At 37.0% G+C, this 13133-nt stretch overlaps 2 protein-coding genes across 3 annotated transcripts; one reads left to right on the top strand and one right to left on the bottom strand.

Annotated features, from left to right (window-relative positions):
- Positions 1-100: 100 nt before the first annotated feature.
- Positions 101-7065, bottom strand: LOC140771312 (uncharacterized). 2 transcript variants are annotated; one of them, XM_073112793.1, is made up of 9 exons: positions 6904-7065; positions 6149-6322; positions 4674-5076; positions 4220-4503; positions 2939-3007; positions 2779-2835; positions 2507-2559; positions 2299-2374; positions 101-1315 (listed from the first exon to the last, which is right to left on the bottom strand). In XM_073112793.1, the coding sequence occupies exons 1-9, from the start codon at positions 6945-6947 to the stop codon at positions 322-324; spliced, it is 2154 nt and encodes a 717-aa protein (XP_072968894.1). In that variant the 5' UTR covers positions 6948-7065; the 3' UTR covers positions 101-321. The 2 variants fall into 2 exon arrangements, with proteins under 2 accessions (XP_072968894.1, XP_072968896.1); XM_073112795.1 differs by lacking the exon at positions 6904-7065 and adding an exon at positions 6668-6760.
- A 746-nt stretch (positions 7066-7811) lies between these two features.
- Positions 7812-11674, top strand: LOC140771373 (uncharacterized). Its single transcript, XM_073112888.1, has 9 exons — positions 7812-8217; positions 8355-8401; positions 8482-8584; positions 8896-8982; positions 9056-9139; positions 10022-10075; positions 10661-10741; positions 11272-11317; positions 11431-11674. Exons 1-9 carry the CDS (start codon positions 7987-7989, stop codon positions 11487-11489), a joined length of 792 nt encoding a protein of 263 aa, XP_072968989.1. The 5' UTR covers positions 7812-7986; the 3' UTR covers positions 11490-11674.
- The last annotated feature ends 1459 nt before the right edge of the window (positions 11675-13133 follow it).

Genomic DNA, 13133 nt, shown 5'->3' with positions numbered 1-13133 from the left:
ACTGAGATAATGGCAAACAGCATATGTCACAGACCTTCCTAACTAGCATAAGCATTGATCACTGCCCTGAAGTTGAGAGACAGCATCAAAAATGAATGTCAAGCAACACCGTGAAAGTTTGCGGTGACAACTTTTTTTGTTGACAATCAAGGGATGCAAAAAATCAATCCCTCATTAGAGACATCCACATCACCACTAATTTTCAACGGGACGCGTGCCTCGTATATCTGGGAGCTGTAAACTATCCGAGTAAAAAAAAGTATGAAGAAGATCTCTATACACAGGAGGCACCGACAAAATAAAACCTTTTGCTAACAAGCTTCAACAGTCTCGTGTAATTTCATCTGCTTGTGTACGCTCTGATTCATCGCCATCCATTCTCGACGTGGTTTTGTTTTGTTTTCGAAGTCTCATGGCGGTCCGATAGGTCTGGTGCTTTTGCGGATCAGCGACTAGCAGCAGACGGGACATGACGTATGCCAAAAGCTCCTCCCTGTGCGAAAATGTGAAGTCCAGATGAGCATATTCAAACTCATTGTAGGAGACCTCCACCTTAGCCTTTTTCATCAACCTGTAGTGCTTTCTCACCATCGAAGGACGAATGACCCTATCTTTATGTCCTGCCACCAGATCAACAGGAATATCAATAAGATGGTAACAAGTTCCCAAGTCCAAGGGTTCCGGCATCCCATATGCCTCCATGTTTGCAGCCACACTTCCATAGTCATACATAATAAATTTCCTGGCTCGTTTCATCTGCGCAAGGTGAAGCGCAACGTGAAATGACACCCCAGGCATGTCATACATGTTGTAGTGGGGCAATCCAAGCACTCCTACCCAATTCGAACTATCACCACCGACAACATAGCCCATCAAAGTTTGAACAAGGCCCCCCACTGCTGGGTAGTTGTGAAAATCTCTAGCCAACTTGTTCAGAAGCATCCGGAAGAACCTTGTAGGTATATACAGCCCAGGTACTATTGGAGCAAGTAAAGGACCAAGCAACAGTATTATCTTCTCCACTATAGTGAATGCTATTGTAGAATCCTCATGGAAGCCAGCAGGAGATAGCAAGATTAACCTCGATAGCCTGTGAGGTTCCTCTGCTATCCGACGTGTTAGAACATACATAAGCATCACAGCTCCTCCCAGGCTGTGGGAGACTGCACAGAGTTTATACGGTTGATCAGTGATAGCATCTTCTGAATCAGGTGAACAGCTTTTACCTAATTCCGAAGTTTTAACTTCATGTATCTTCTCGATTAATGCAGGGATGTCTTTCGTTCCATGCTCATTAATTGAATATTTCCAGTACCTGCATTAAATTAACATTTGCAGATAAATCTGAATGCAAATTCTGAGATAAACATACATGCAATATGTGAACACAAACATTGGTTAGACTTGGTTAAATATGATCAAACACTATAATAAGTTTCGACATTCTCAGGAATCCATGTGAAGACACATGCATATCAACTTTTCACATGTGAAAGAAAGATATTCTAATTGAATTTTAAGTCACCCAATGTACGTCAAAAAACTCCCATGCTTTTGAGATGCACCATGAAAACACTATGGCCTAGTCCCTTTTTCATGTTAAAATCAGCTTGTCAAGCTTTACTAATAGCAGTGGCACTTTGCTCAAGTAAACTACTGAACTGCAAAACTACAACAGAGCCTTGAGTCACAATTACATGGGGTTGGCTGCATGAATCTTTTCATCATGCTGTTTCTCAATCAGAAACATTTATTTGTCTTGACCAAACAGGACTAAATTGCCGTAAACCCTAACATTGAATAGAGAGATCATATAAAATTCCTGATCATCATTTGGATCATTCTGAAACAAGGAAAAACGGAAGCTCTTAGGTAAGTCTTTACTTGGAAAAGATACTGCCACCAGTAGAGAGCAACACTAGCAATAAAAAAGGTTTGACTATTTAAGCACTGGCTACCCCAAGCGAAAAACCTATTGTTGTCAGATGCTGTCGTCTAGGCAGCAAACGTAGCCCAAGCACCTAGTTGGCACTTGACAGCATGTATTCCTAGTCTATTAGTCTCAGACTATATTCATTTCCTCCCCAAACATGAGCATGTGTTCCACTTATGGTGGAATTACACGTATGGCATGAATATAGCAGTTCTTCTATCAAATTGATGTGTTATCATTTTGCTAGTGCGGTTGTGTGATATTGGAAATAGCACAATTGTTATAATTTGATAGAAGAACTAAGCAGCAAATATCCAGTACTAGCAGTAATTCATGAAGACTGATAATTGTAACAAAAAACTTACTTGCGTGAGGAAATGTTCTTGTCTACATGCTCCCTTGAAACCAATCCACGTAAGTTTCCAAGAAATACATCATAACCTGAAAGTGAGATAATTTTAATCAACCACACTGGACTAAATGATTCCTCATCAACATCCAACATTGACTGCATATATGATAACTAGCCCTTTTGCAAAATACTGAGAGCAATATTCAAAGAATGACATCAACCTTGATCGTAGGCTGCAAATGCAGGAGAACCAACAACACCATTAGACACCCAACTGTAACAAGAAAAGAAATAAATGAAAAATAGATGACATTGTAAATGAACATGTATACGATTGTGGCCAGCAAAAGTAGACCATGTATGCATCTATATTTTAACATGTTAGTGAAAGCTGATATCTTACAAGCTCACTTAACATGTTATGAAAATGGCACATTGGGAAAGATTTCAGAGTAAAACCACTATTAATGAAGATCCATTAAAAGAAACTCACCCCATTGATGAATCCAGTATTCCATGTTGCAGATACACAACCTTTTGCGACTCACGCCTGAAACATACCATATATCATGCACTCACACGCTAGACAATTAAACTATGCTGTATCAACAAATAAGATGGAATTAAAAACTAAAGAAGAATTCTATAGGAACCTTGGAATTCTCTCCAGAAGCAGCACATATCCATCAGAAGTAGCCACATGTATAACCTCGTAAGGGTACCTAAAGTGAGAAGATCATGAGATTTGGTTAAATGATCAATAGGATGAACACGTAAGTAAATGAACAATTGCATGCACAAATGCAATATAACCAAACTACTGAACAAGTATGCTAATTGGTGTCCTGCCACTAGGAAACAAAGAAGCTAAACAAAAAACATCATTGTCACAATTATTAGTTATACAGATTAGTTATACAGACAGCGCTAACAATGGTCAATATTCTTTAAAGTCCCCTCAGTCTAAAAGCAGTTGAGCCAAGCTTGGAATGCATACGTTGTACATCAAATGGGGCTGACCTTGAATATTTGGCCCCAAGAATGTTAGGCTATTATCCTGTTTAGGAAAAGTACCTCACGAATGATAAATACATGGAAACGATCATAAGCATTTAAACTCATTTGGTATCTTGTACAGAACCATCTCTATTACTCTCCTCTATGATGCCATCACTCTACAGAATCTACACCAGTAGATCCAGTCAACCTTCAAAAGTCAATCATTAACCTAACTCACCACATATATTCAAAATGAAGTGCAACCCCACCACAACTGTTTCAGATGCAAAATCTGAAAAAAGGAACAGTAGAAGGTAGTTGCATGTAAGACAGAAGTAAGGTAAAATGGAAATCACGACCTTATTCATCAAATCAACCTCCCATTATTACCATTTTTCGACTCTAAGGTTTACAAGTTTATTTGACTTGAACTCCACTACTTCCTTAGAAAGGAAAATTCAGGTTCCCACAAAGACCTACATAAATAAAATCTACAACTTTCCAATAAACATAAAACATAATGACTCTGAATTTTGTCCTATTATGTACCTAACTATGGCATTAATCTTCACTTGGCTCTAAGCCTAAGTTGTTTAGAGGTAAAGAAGAGTCAATATGCCAAAAGTTGACATCTTTCACCCTTCGTCTAGACTATTCATATATCTGGAAGACTTTCCACTCTCTGGCTAGAATTTTGACACCAATTTCTAAGGAGTTGATCTCAAATGGACACAGCCAGTTGATAATCTCCATGCTTCCATTGTACTAATTTCAATCTTTCACTAAAATTTAATAAAGGTAAGCGACACTGGATTAAATCGTACTGATTCAATTAGATCACATTCTAACAAGTCATTATTCTTCATATCTTTTCTAAAAGTTAAACCCAAAATAGGAATTAAAAACAAACAAACAAACAAGAAGGCAGTGCCTACCCAAGCTCAGTAATGACATCTTTACATGTTCGGGAGTCCGTATTTAGAGAATAATGAAATGTGGTCTGCCTTTCAATGGGAGTTGGATCTGAACTGCCAACAGTAGCAGTTGGAATGGGTACATCTGGATCACTGTCATAACCTACTATTCCACCAGTTTCATGCGAAGAAAACCATGAGAATAGTTTCTGCCAAACTTCAGAAGGAGAAAGAAGGAAATGTGCTGCCTTGTGAACGACGTCAAAAACCGATTCAATGAATATTTCAATTGCTAGCTGAAGATCCTGAAAGACATTTTGTAAGGTATTAGAAACGTAATTAATCCCACTAAATTTAGCTGAGTCTCAAAGGAACTGATGTAACAAGTAAAATATTGGACCATTACTGCATCGATTAAAAACTTGCACTAGTTGCACAAGCTAGCTCACATTTAATTCAAATACATTCAGATTACCTCAAAAACTCCGCGTCTCCTGTCAGTGGTGCACTGAACATGGTCCTTCACATGAACTGATTTCACAGTAAGATGAGGACCTGAAAGCTGGTGATTTTCTGGATTATATATAGAAACAGTTTGCTCTCTCTGAAACCTAGCTGACTGGAATAAAGTAAGTGGCAACCAAAGAAGAATTGTTGCAGTCCACAGAAACCAGGAAAGTAGACGTCTGATAAAACGTGTCACACGTCTATCATATCTAGTAAAACTGCTTGTATGAGATAAGCGCGAAGACTGAGACATAGGAGAGGCAGGATATGTGTACTCTTCATTATCCTCTTCAGATGTAGAATCAGTGCTTGATGAAACATCAGAATCCACGGATAGCTCGTGAATAAATTTGTTAAATGAAGAAACACCACTATCATCATAAAGAATAAGCAAATGGTTAGAAGATGCAAAATCTTAGTTGAGAAAATTAACAATTCTATCCATAAAAGTAGGTCATCCTATAGAAAGTAACAAAAATGAAGTTCATTCATTCATTAATCACTGTTAAACAAATTGTTGTTGAATATAGTAATAGAAACGGACCATACTAGAACAATCATGACATAAAGTAACAAAATAAGTGTAATCACATATCCAAAATTCCACAGAACTCAACATACTAGCATCATTGTACAACTTCCAAGGCAAGATATGCCTTCATAATTGCATTGTAGTGTAAATTGTATGAGCATATCTACATACAAAGACTTCTTCATTTTAAAAATTCTCATATAGAAAAGCAATTGTGTTCAAGTTCAGCAAATTGAAATTATCATGTAATGATACTGGATCAAGCTTGTCAATCTTAAATTGTATTATTCTGAAGTCTACCACCAACTCCTCCCAAGGTTATCCATCCCATAGAGCAAATAATTATATCCTACTTTACTAGGAATTCAGTAATCCTAAGTTGACACATACTGAAAGAATATGACGGATACATGACTATACTGAAGAAGATGCATAACTATTCCGCTCTTTGAAATATTCAAGAATAAAAAATGAACTTTCACATTCTCCACTGCCCATTGTTTAGAGTGTGCGACTTGCAACCATAAGGCTTGCCCCTAGTATCCAAGAGGTCATAGGTTCAACTTATGTAAACAGTATATTTAGAAATGAGGGTAAGGTTGTCTATATTTTCCATTTCTATACCCCATATAGGCAGGAGCCTCTCATGCAGTGGAATGCCCTTTTTGTCCCGTGTTGAAACCTTTCAATTTCTTAATTTTTCTTTTGCAGTATGACAAACAACAACATAAACTTACGTTCTAAATTTCTAATTAACTGTCAAGCCTACACAAATCCATTCCCACTACATAGCTCTATGCATCCTTTGTCAGTAAGAAGTCACAACATCTTCTCGCACCATTCATGCCGAAGTTCTTTTTAGTTCTCCACACTACTTACAACTAACAACCAAGGAGAGAATTCAGACTTACTTTTCCATCCAACGAGGAAGCCGAGGTCCCCGGAGTGTGGGTCTAAGTTCCCAGCCATGGATGCCTTCTAAAATGTTAGCCTTTCCTGGCAATAGAGTCAACAAGACTGCTGAAACCCCATTTATCAGCCTCGCGATATTGTTCAAAGATTCATAAGTGAATGTCTTCACAGATCTGCATGACAAGGCGAAATACATAAAATCATCCAACAACGAGACTCAGTGTACAAGACTCTCCTGTGAAGGAGAAATGATTTAAAAAAATTTAAACAGAGACTACTCTTTGCAAAGTTTCCAGTTTGAATACCAGGAAAAAAAAGAACTAATCACTAACTTGTTGTTTACTACAGTTAGACTTAAAATCAATCAAGTACCACAAATAGGCCAACCAATGGAATAGAATTCAACAAAGTTCTATCCCAAACAAGTTAAGATTAAGAACAATAACTAATTTCCTCCAAGTACAACCTACCCACAAATACACGACAACAGATGTCAAATGCCATGAGAAAGAGGTAACCTTAACAAGAATCTAGATATCATGTTTAATCATCCGGTCACAACCGCTGCATACCACGGAACCGATTCCCGCCATTGCTACTCGTATCTACTATCAAGATCATCCAGATATAATCATTTTGCATGACGAAAATTTGATTCCCAGATCCGATTCCATTATAAATCAAGAAAAAGGAACGGCTCCAGAGGAAGAAAATAAGAACATACGGAACAAAGAGGGGAAGGCAACGAACTCACTCTTTCGCGAGGGCGAGAACGCTGTCGACGAACCGCTGCAGCATAATCTCCGATTCAAAACAAAATTCCAAGCGGTCGAGAGAGAGAAGAGAAGAGAAGAGAGATGAGCGAGAGAGAGAGAGAGAAAAGAGAGGAAGAGGTTGGACTTTACTGGAGGAGGAGGAAAAGGGAAAAAAATTCGTACACGAAGATCCTTCTATAATATAACATGCGGAGTCGTTAATCTGCCGTTCAATTTCGATAATAAAAAGTAACGGACGGTGGATGTTATCATACGCATAGGATGTTTGGTGCGTACGCCACGATGCCTTTCCCTCACGCACCGAACAACGTACGGCGTAGGTCGGTTAAGGCCCGGCGCAGGTGCGCCACGTAGAAATAGATGAAGGACGATATTACCACACTACATTTTCTCTTCTCACGGGGCTCTATTTTTCTTACTATACTAAAGTCTAAAGATTCAGTATCCAAAGGTTAGAGAGAGTACATGATAGAAAGGAAGGATGTAAATTTATCAGGACTAAACCCGGGAGGACTAAATTAGATCAAGCTAATGGGCTTGGTCAAGCGATTTGGACGAGGAATTAACTGGTCTCTAACTCGTGCCACGTGGAATGAAAAAAGTGGAAAGTGTTAACCATTGCGTGTACGCTTTATGATTGCTTGGAAGTTGGAATCTTAGAAGCCTCGTTTGTTAATAAAGAATATCAGGATCTATTAATAAAATAATATATATATATATATATATATAAACATATAGAAAATTATAATAATAATTTGTGGTATATTCTAAATGGTAAGATTGAATGGAAATGAAATAGGTAATGCTAAAAAACAAAGAGAGGTAATTCCCAAATATTTGGTGGTCATTAGAGTGAGCACCTCATCACCATCCTATCTCTCCACACAAACTCAAAACAACTCTTATCCATCTCAAACTCCGACTATTTCTATTCTTTCTACTCGATCACACTTCCATCTCTAATTCTCTTCCACAAGAAGATATCTACTACGAACTCGACGCCACTCTCTCTCTCTCTCTCGATTAAATAAAAGAGCGAGAGGGAGGAGGAGAACCCAGCGATGTCGTCCGCGACGACCACCACCACCGCGTCGTGCTCAACGCAACGCCTCGCGCTCCTCCCCGGCCGACGACTCATCTCTCCGACCGCGCGAAGACACCCGACCCTTTCCTTCACTCCCAAACCCCATCGCGCGAGGCTCGTGTTCGTCGCCGGTGCTGCCGATTCCTCGCAGGCTTCCGCCGCCGCCGGGAAGACCATCGTTGCCGACGACGAGTTCACGCTCGCCAAGGTATTAGTCTTGGAAAGATTTCTTGACGGGGCTTATTTGATCTCATTAGAAGCTTATTAGCTGCATCGATGGTAGAAATGTGCGACCTTGCATGAGAAATTAAATAGATTTGAATGTTTATTCTACTTCTTTTACAGGTTTCATTTGGTGTTATTGGTTTAGCTGTTGGTGGCTCACTTCTCTCGTAAGTAGATTTGGTTACTAACACTTAGATGATCCAGGAAGAATGTTTAACTTTCACATTTTGTGTCAATTTATTTTTAGATATGGATTTGGGGCATATTTCACTATTCTTCCTGGCTCTGAGTGGTCTGCTATAATGCTAACATATGGATTTCCTCTTGCAATCATTGGCATGGCCTTGAAGGTGAACACTCCTTTTATGAGCTTGATTACCTAAAATATAAAATGCATCACATGTCAATGTTATTTACATAATCTGCATGAATGAAAGAATCTTTTGCAACACAATCCACTTAGTAGAACATCTGTTGCTTTATGAAGAACTTCTAATGAATGAAACTTGATTTATAATTAGGTAGTGTTTGTATTATGAACTTCCTTAGAACAGTCCGATTTAAAAGAGAGTGAGTAGGACTGTTCTTCGTGATACTCTTTGATCGCTTATTGTTTCTGACCTGTCATCAATTTCCTTTCTTGCATGCTATCTGCAAGCAGTACGCAGAACTGAAACCAGTTCCTTGCATAACCTACTCAGATGCACAAGCCTTGAGAGAAACATGTGCTACTCCTATCCTCAAGCAGGTAACATTTTACACTGGAAGGCCAATTAGTTTTTATTGGCTTCAACTCTAGATTAAATATGATATTATTTTAGGTGAGGGACGATGTTATACGGTATCGTTATGGTGATGAGCAACATTTAGATGAGGCCCTAAAGCGAATCTTCCAATATGGTCAGGTAGCCTTTTCCTTTACAGCTCTTTTTCTTTACACTATTGCTTTCTCTTGTCTGAACCTACTTGTTTTCTGATGTAATAATCATACTATAACAGATAAATGTTGTATGGCATAATCATATATAACTAGTTGATTTCATACACAGAGTTTTTCAGATATCATGTTCCTTTATATTACTGAAATATGACAATCATGGAACCTAGTATTTTTCCTCCAAAGTTTCTGATAGAATTGCAAGAACCATGGGTGGAATTTGTTTGGCACTAGCTTCTCTTTAGAAGGTTTAGACTTATGAATGATTCTCTCAGTTCCACCATATGATCACACAAATCTCAGTCGTTTACTGGATCAAAGAACTTCATGTTCCTCGAAGTATGGTTAGGGAGTCACTCATATGTGTTTGGTAAGAGGTCTATTATCTTATCCTTTTAAACTTGTTTAGCAATCAAAGCCTGTCATTCGAGTTGTCAATGGTAAGGAAGATAATCTTTGATATTGGGCAAAAATAGTGTTAGGAAAACCATAAGGAAGCCCATAACTAAATTTTATACTTGAAGGTAAACCTAGTTATGCTTTTCTTTTTCTTGCCTCAGTTTTCATTCAGTACAAAGATTTTAAAGTTGGTATCACAATGGCTGCCCAAAGATATACATGCCTCCTGAATCTAGTATCATCATGCATTGGGATTACTTTAGTTTTGTTGATATGATAGCTATACTAATTCTTTCAAGACATACTAATAGTTAACAAAGATTATCCTGTTTCTGCAAAATTCACTGCGTTGTTAAGAGTTGGAAATATCATAGAGATCATTATTCTCAAATGTACTAGATGTTCTGCTAAATATATGAAAATTTCTGAAAATTTTCTGTCTAACTTATAGGGTGGTGGAATTGCAAGGCGTAGTGCACCTATCTTACAGATGATCCGTGAAGAAGTATGTTCTGTCTCTTAGTCATTAAATTATGTATTCATCAAGATCTAGTGCCAGGGATAATGCTATGCATAGCTCTTTTTTTTATTTAATATATGTAAGCTAATGAAATTGGTCTCTACATGATTATTAAAGAGGTCTATGTTTCATCCTAATAGATATGCAGACATATTTCTGTTGCCTCTTTCTCCATTAAAAATTGGGCTATTTTATAGAAATTATATTTGTTGTGTATGTCGAACTGCCATGCAACTTCCATGAGGAAGAAATCAGCAATAATTGAGTGGATGAGGACACTCTACATTGTACTTGTTTCATTCTTGACAGAAGAAGTGGCTGTTCTGCTTTATGTCACATTCTTAAGGATGTTTTATCTTGGTTTATTTTTAGTATTATATTTTCTTTTGTGTGAATTTTCATGATTTCTTGTATTCTGTAAATGATTGGTAGATCCACTATTCAATAGATGAATATATCTCATAAAAGCATAGACTGATTTGGACTTTTTATTGCCAAAGCCCGATCTGGTACTGTTTCTCAAAGCACTCCCACCATGTGATAATACTTATCTAATGCCTGTTCTTTCAGGTCACTGAAGATGGAAAATACTGTCTGGTCCTTGTGTTTGAAGCTAAAGCTTTAAAGATATCAGATTTTGAACAAAGACAGGTGGATTTCTTTTTCTTTTTTCTTCTGAGATGAAATCAATTAGTTCTTAGACTGACAGAGATATGGAATCATGCAACTTGTCCTGCAAGCAGGTGAACTGAAACATTACTGACATAATCTGACAATGTGGTGTTCAATGAGTTCGTTTAGTAAAAAAAAAAATAGGTTTCTGCTAAACTTATTCCCTGATTAGGTGAGTTTGTGAAATTATTACCACTCTAGGTATCTAATGAAAAGGTGTTAAAGTACTCTGCTTTTTCATCTTCTCCTTATGCTAGGGCAGGACAGAGAAGAGATCACTGTAGAAATGTTGTTAAGTTTAGTAGCTTATTCAGCAACAAATGGAGGAAGTTTTTATCATTTTGTGGGGGCATATAGTCCGATGTCTGTTTTGGGGCCTCACCTATATGTCTATCAAATTTTTAATGGGAAACGTAGTAAATAAAACTCATGTCTAACTGTAAAATGTGAGCTGTTTAGTGGAGATATACATTTATACTTACAGATACTTTCTGGTTATGAACTTCCAGGCCAAGTTTTCATCCTTCTTTGGGCCAGGAATCACTGCAGAAATTGGTGAGTTAGTAATAGATTTCTTTCGATGAAAATTAAATGCTTTTATCACAGTTTAAGCAAGATTTTAAAAAATGAAGAATGAAATATTCTGTCCTTTTGTTGTTTGGATGCAGGAAAAGGTGAGAATGATCAATATGAAGTTCGTCTTATTTCGCAGACGATAACTTCATGACCAGTTGGATATAGAGTTATTGTTAATGGCCTATGCAACATTTCCTTTATCTTTCTTTCTGCCCTTTTTTGTAGACGTATCTATTTTCCTGCCCATTCATGGGGCCCTTCTGTAAATTTGTACAAGCTATATAGATGAAGTTCAGTAAGAATTAACTGAATGGAACCTTTCTCCTTTTTTTTTTTTAATCCATTTTACATTCCTTTCAATGATTATGATTTGCAGTGCATTATTTCGAGTAATTTGCTTGACGAAGATCACTAGAAAATGGTCACATTAATTTCAGAGAAACTGACTAGTGATTGAATTTGACATCAAGTTACCTGTGGTGTTTCTGATGGAAAAGAAAAGTTCAGCTGTGATGTATGCAAAGTTACATAAAATAGTCATATGACTACTATCAAATATGTCATTCTGCACATCTATCACAGCTGGAGATGGAACTAAATCTCTAGTGCATCTCTACTAGGAAACAGGAAGTGATAAGACAAATTTGAGGACATATCCGATTGAAAATTTTATCCTATTCAAGAGTCCCTTTATAAGGAAAAGGTGATTAAGAAGGCATTATTATTTATTTATTTTGATCTTCGAGCTCGACAGCTAAATATAGAATGAATAAAAGATCAACTCTTACTTAATACAAAAACACTTGAAACTTATTAAATTTTTAAGCCAATATATACATGAAGTTATTCAATCCAAATTCCAAGTCGCACCGCCGAACTATTTCTTATTAGCTAATTGATGTTAAGGCACTGCTTCAGACCGCAGTATTGAGCTACTTGTCAAAACTAATATATCGCTAAGCCATTAAACTAAGCAAATCTAAGTACATCAACAACCAAAAAATTTACCCTTGGATAAGCCTCCCCATTTTCAAAAGTTGAATGATTAGAAGGTATTATTAAATAACAGAACTAACAGAGTGGTCAATAACAACATAGCACTCGGATCGAAGTCTTGACCCATATACTGATCCTAATCCTCCATTGTGATAAACATGGACATTAAAAAAAACTCCATTACGGCTAGTGGAGCCGCCGCAGTTATTTGAAACTTGTTACTGTGCATCATGATACTTGTGGCATATAGTTAGCTATATCTGACCTGGCAAAGAAGAGACAAACAAAATAATCTCAGCTTGTCATTGGTTCTTGAAGACAATGTGCTCATGGTCATGAAGAGCCAAACTATTAGGTGGCTTTTCACACTTCATACTAGTGGAAAGAAGAAGACAGAAGAGAACAACCCAATTAGGCAACAGCCATTCATGTCTGACCAATAGTTTGGCCAGGTTTGGTAAAGAGTCTCTTGTTGGATCTTTGAATACAAGCATACATACAAAGAGAGTTTTGAAAATATATATATATAATAATAATCGACCAGATAAATCTGCCAGAGTTTGAATTCAAGACATCTTACTATGCTACCACGTTATTTCACAAAATTCTTTAATAGAGCTACTTTAATTTAAACTCAAGACCTCTTGCTATAATATCATATTATTTCACTGATTTCACAAAATACCTTTTAAGTTAATAGAGGATGATAATTTTTTATATTTCTACTCGTGTCACATTATATGTCAATAAAATAATTTTTAGAATATTTAAATTATTTCTCTAATCATATCTCAAAGTT

Source organism: Typha angustifolia, chromosome 11, assembly GCF_048772165.1.
Source record: "Typha angustifolia cultivar Huaian chromosome 11, ASM4877216v1, whole genome shotgun sequence".
NCBI classification, from domain to species: Eukaryota; Viridiplantae; Streptophyta; class Magnoliopsida; order Poales; family Typhaceae; genus Typha; species Typha angustifolia.
This window is presented reverse-complemented; position numbering and strand designations above follow the sequence as displayed.

Excerpts from the sequence above, each read along its gene's own strand:
- LOC140771312 (XM_073112793.1), bottom strand. The coding sequence starts at position 6,947 with ATGCTGCAGCGGTTCGTCGACAGCGTTCTCGCCCTCGCGAAAGA. Across the intron at positions 6,323-6,903 it reads GTTCTCGCCCTCGCGAAAGA|ATCTGTGAAGACATTCACTT; the intron begins GTGAGTTCGTTG and ends CTTGTCATGCAG. Across the intron at positions 2,836-2,938 it reads CTTCTGGAGAGAATTCCAAG|GCGTGAGTCGCAAAAGGTTG; the intron begins GTTCCTATAGAA and ends GGTATGTTTCAG.
- LOC140771373 (XM_073112888.1), top strand. The coding sequence starts at position 7,987 with ATGTCGTCCGCGACGACCACCACCACCGCGTCGTGCTCAACGCAACGC. Across the intron at positions 8,218-8,354 it reads ACGAGTTCACGCTCGCCAAG|GTTTCATTTGGTGTTATTGG; the intron begins GTATTAGTCTTG and ends CTTCTTTTACAG. Across the intron at positions 11,318-11,430 it reads AGGAATCACTGCAGAAATTG|GAAAAGGTGAGAATGATCAA; the intron begins GTGAGTTAGTAA and ends GTTTGGATGCAG.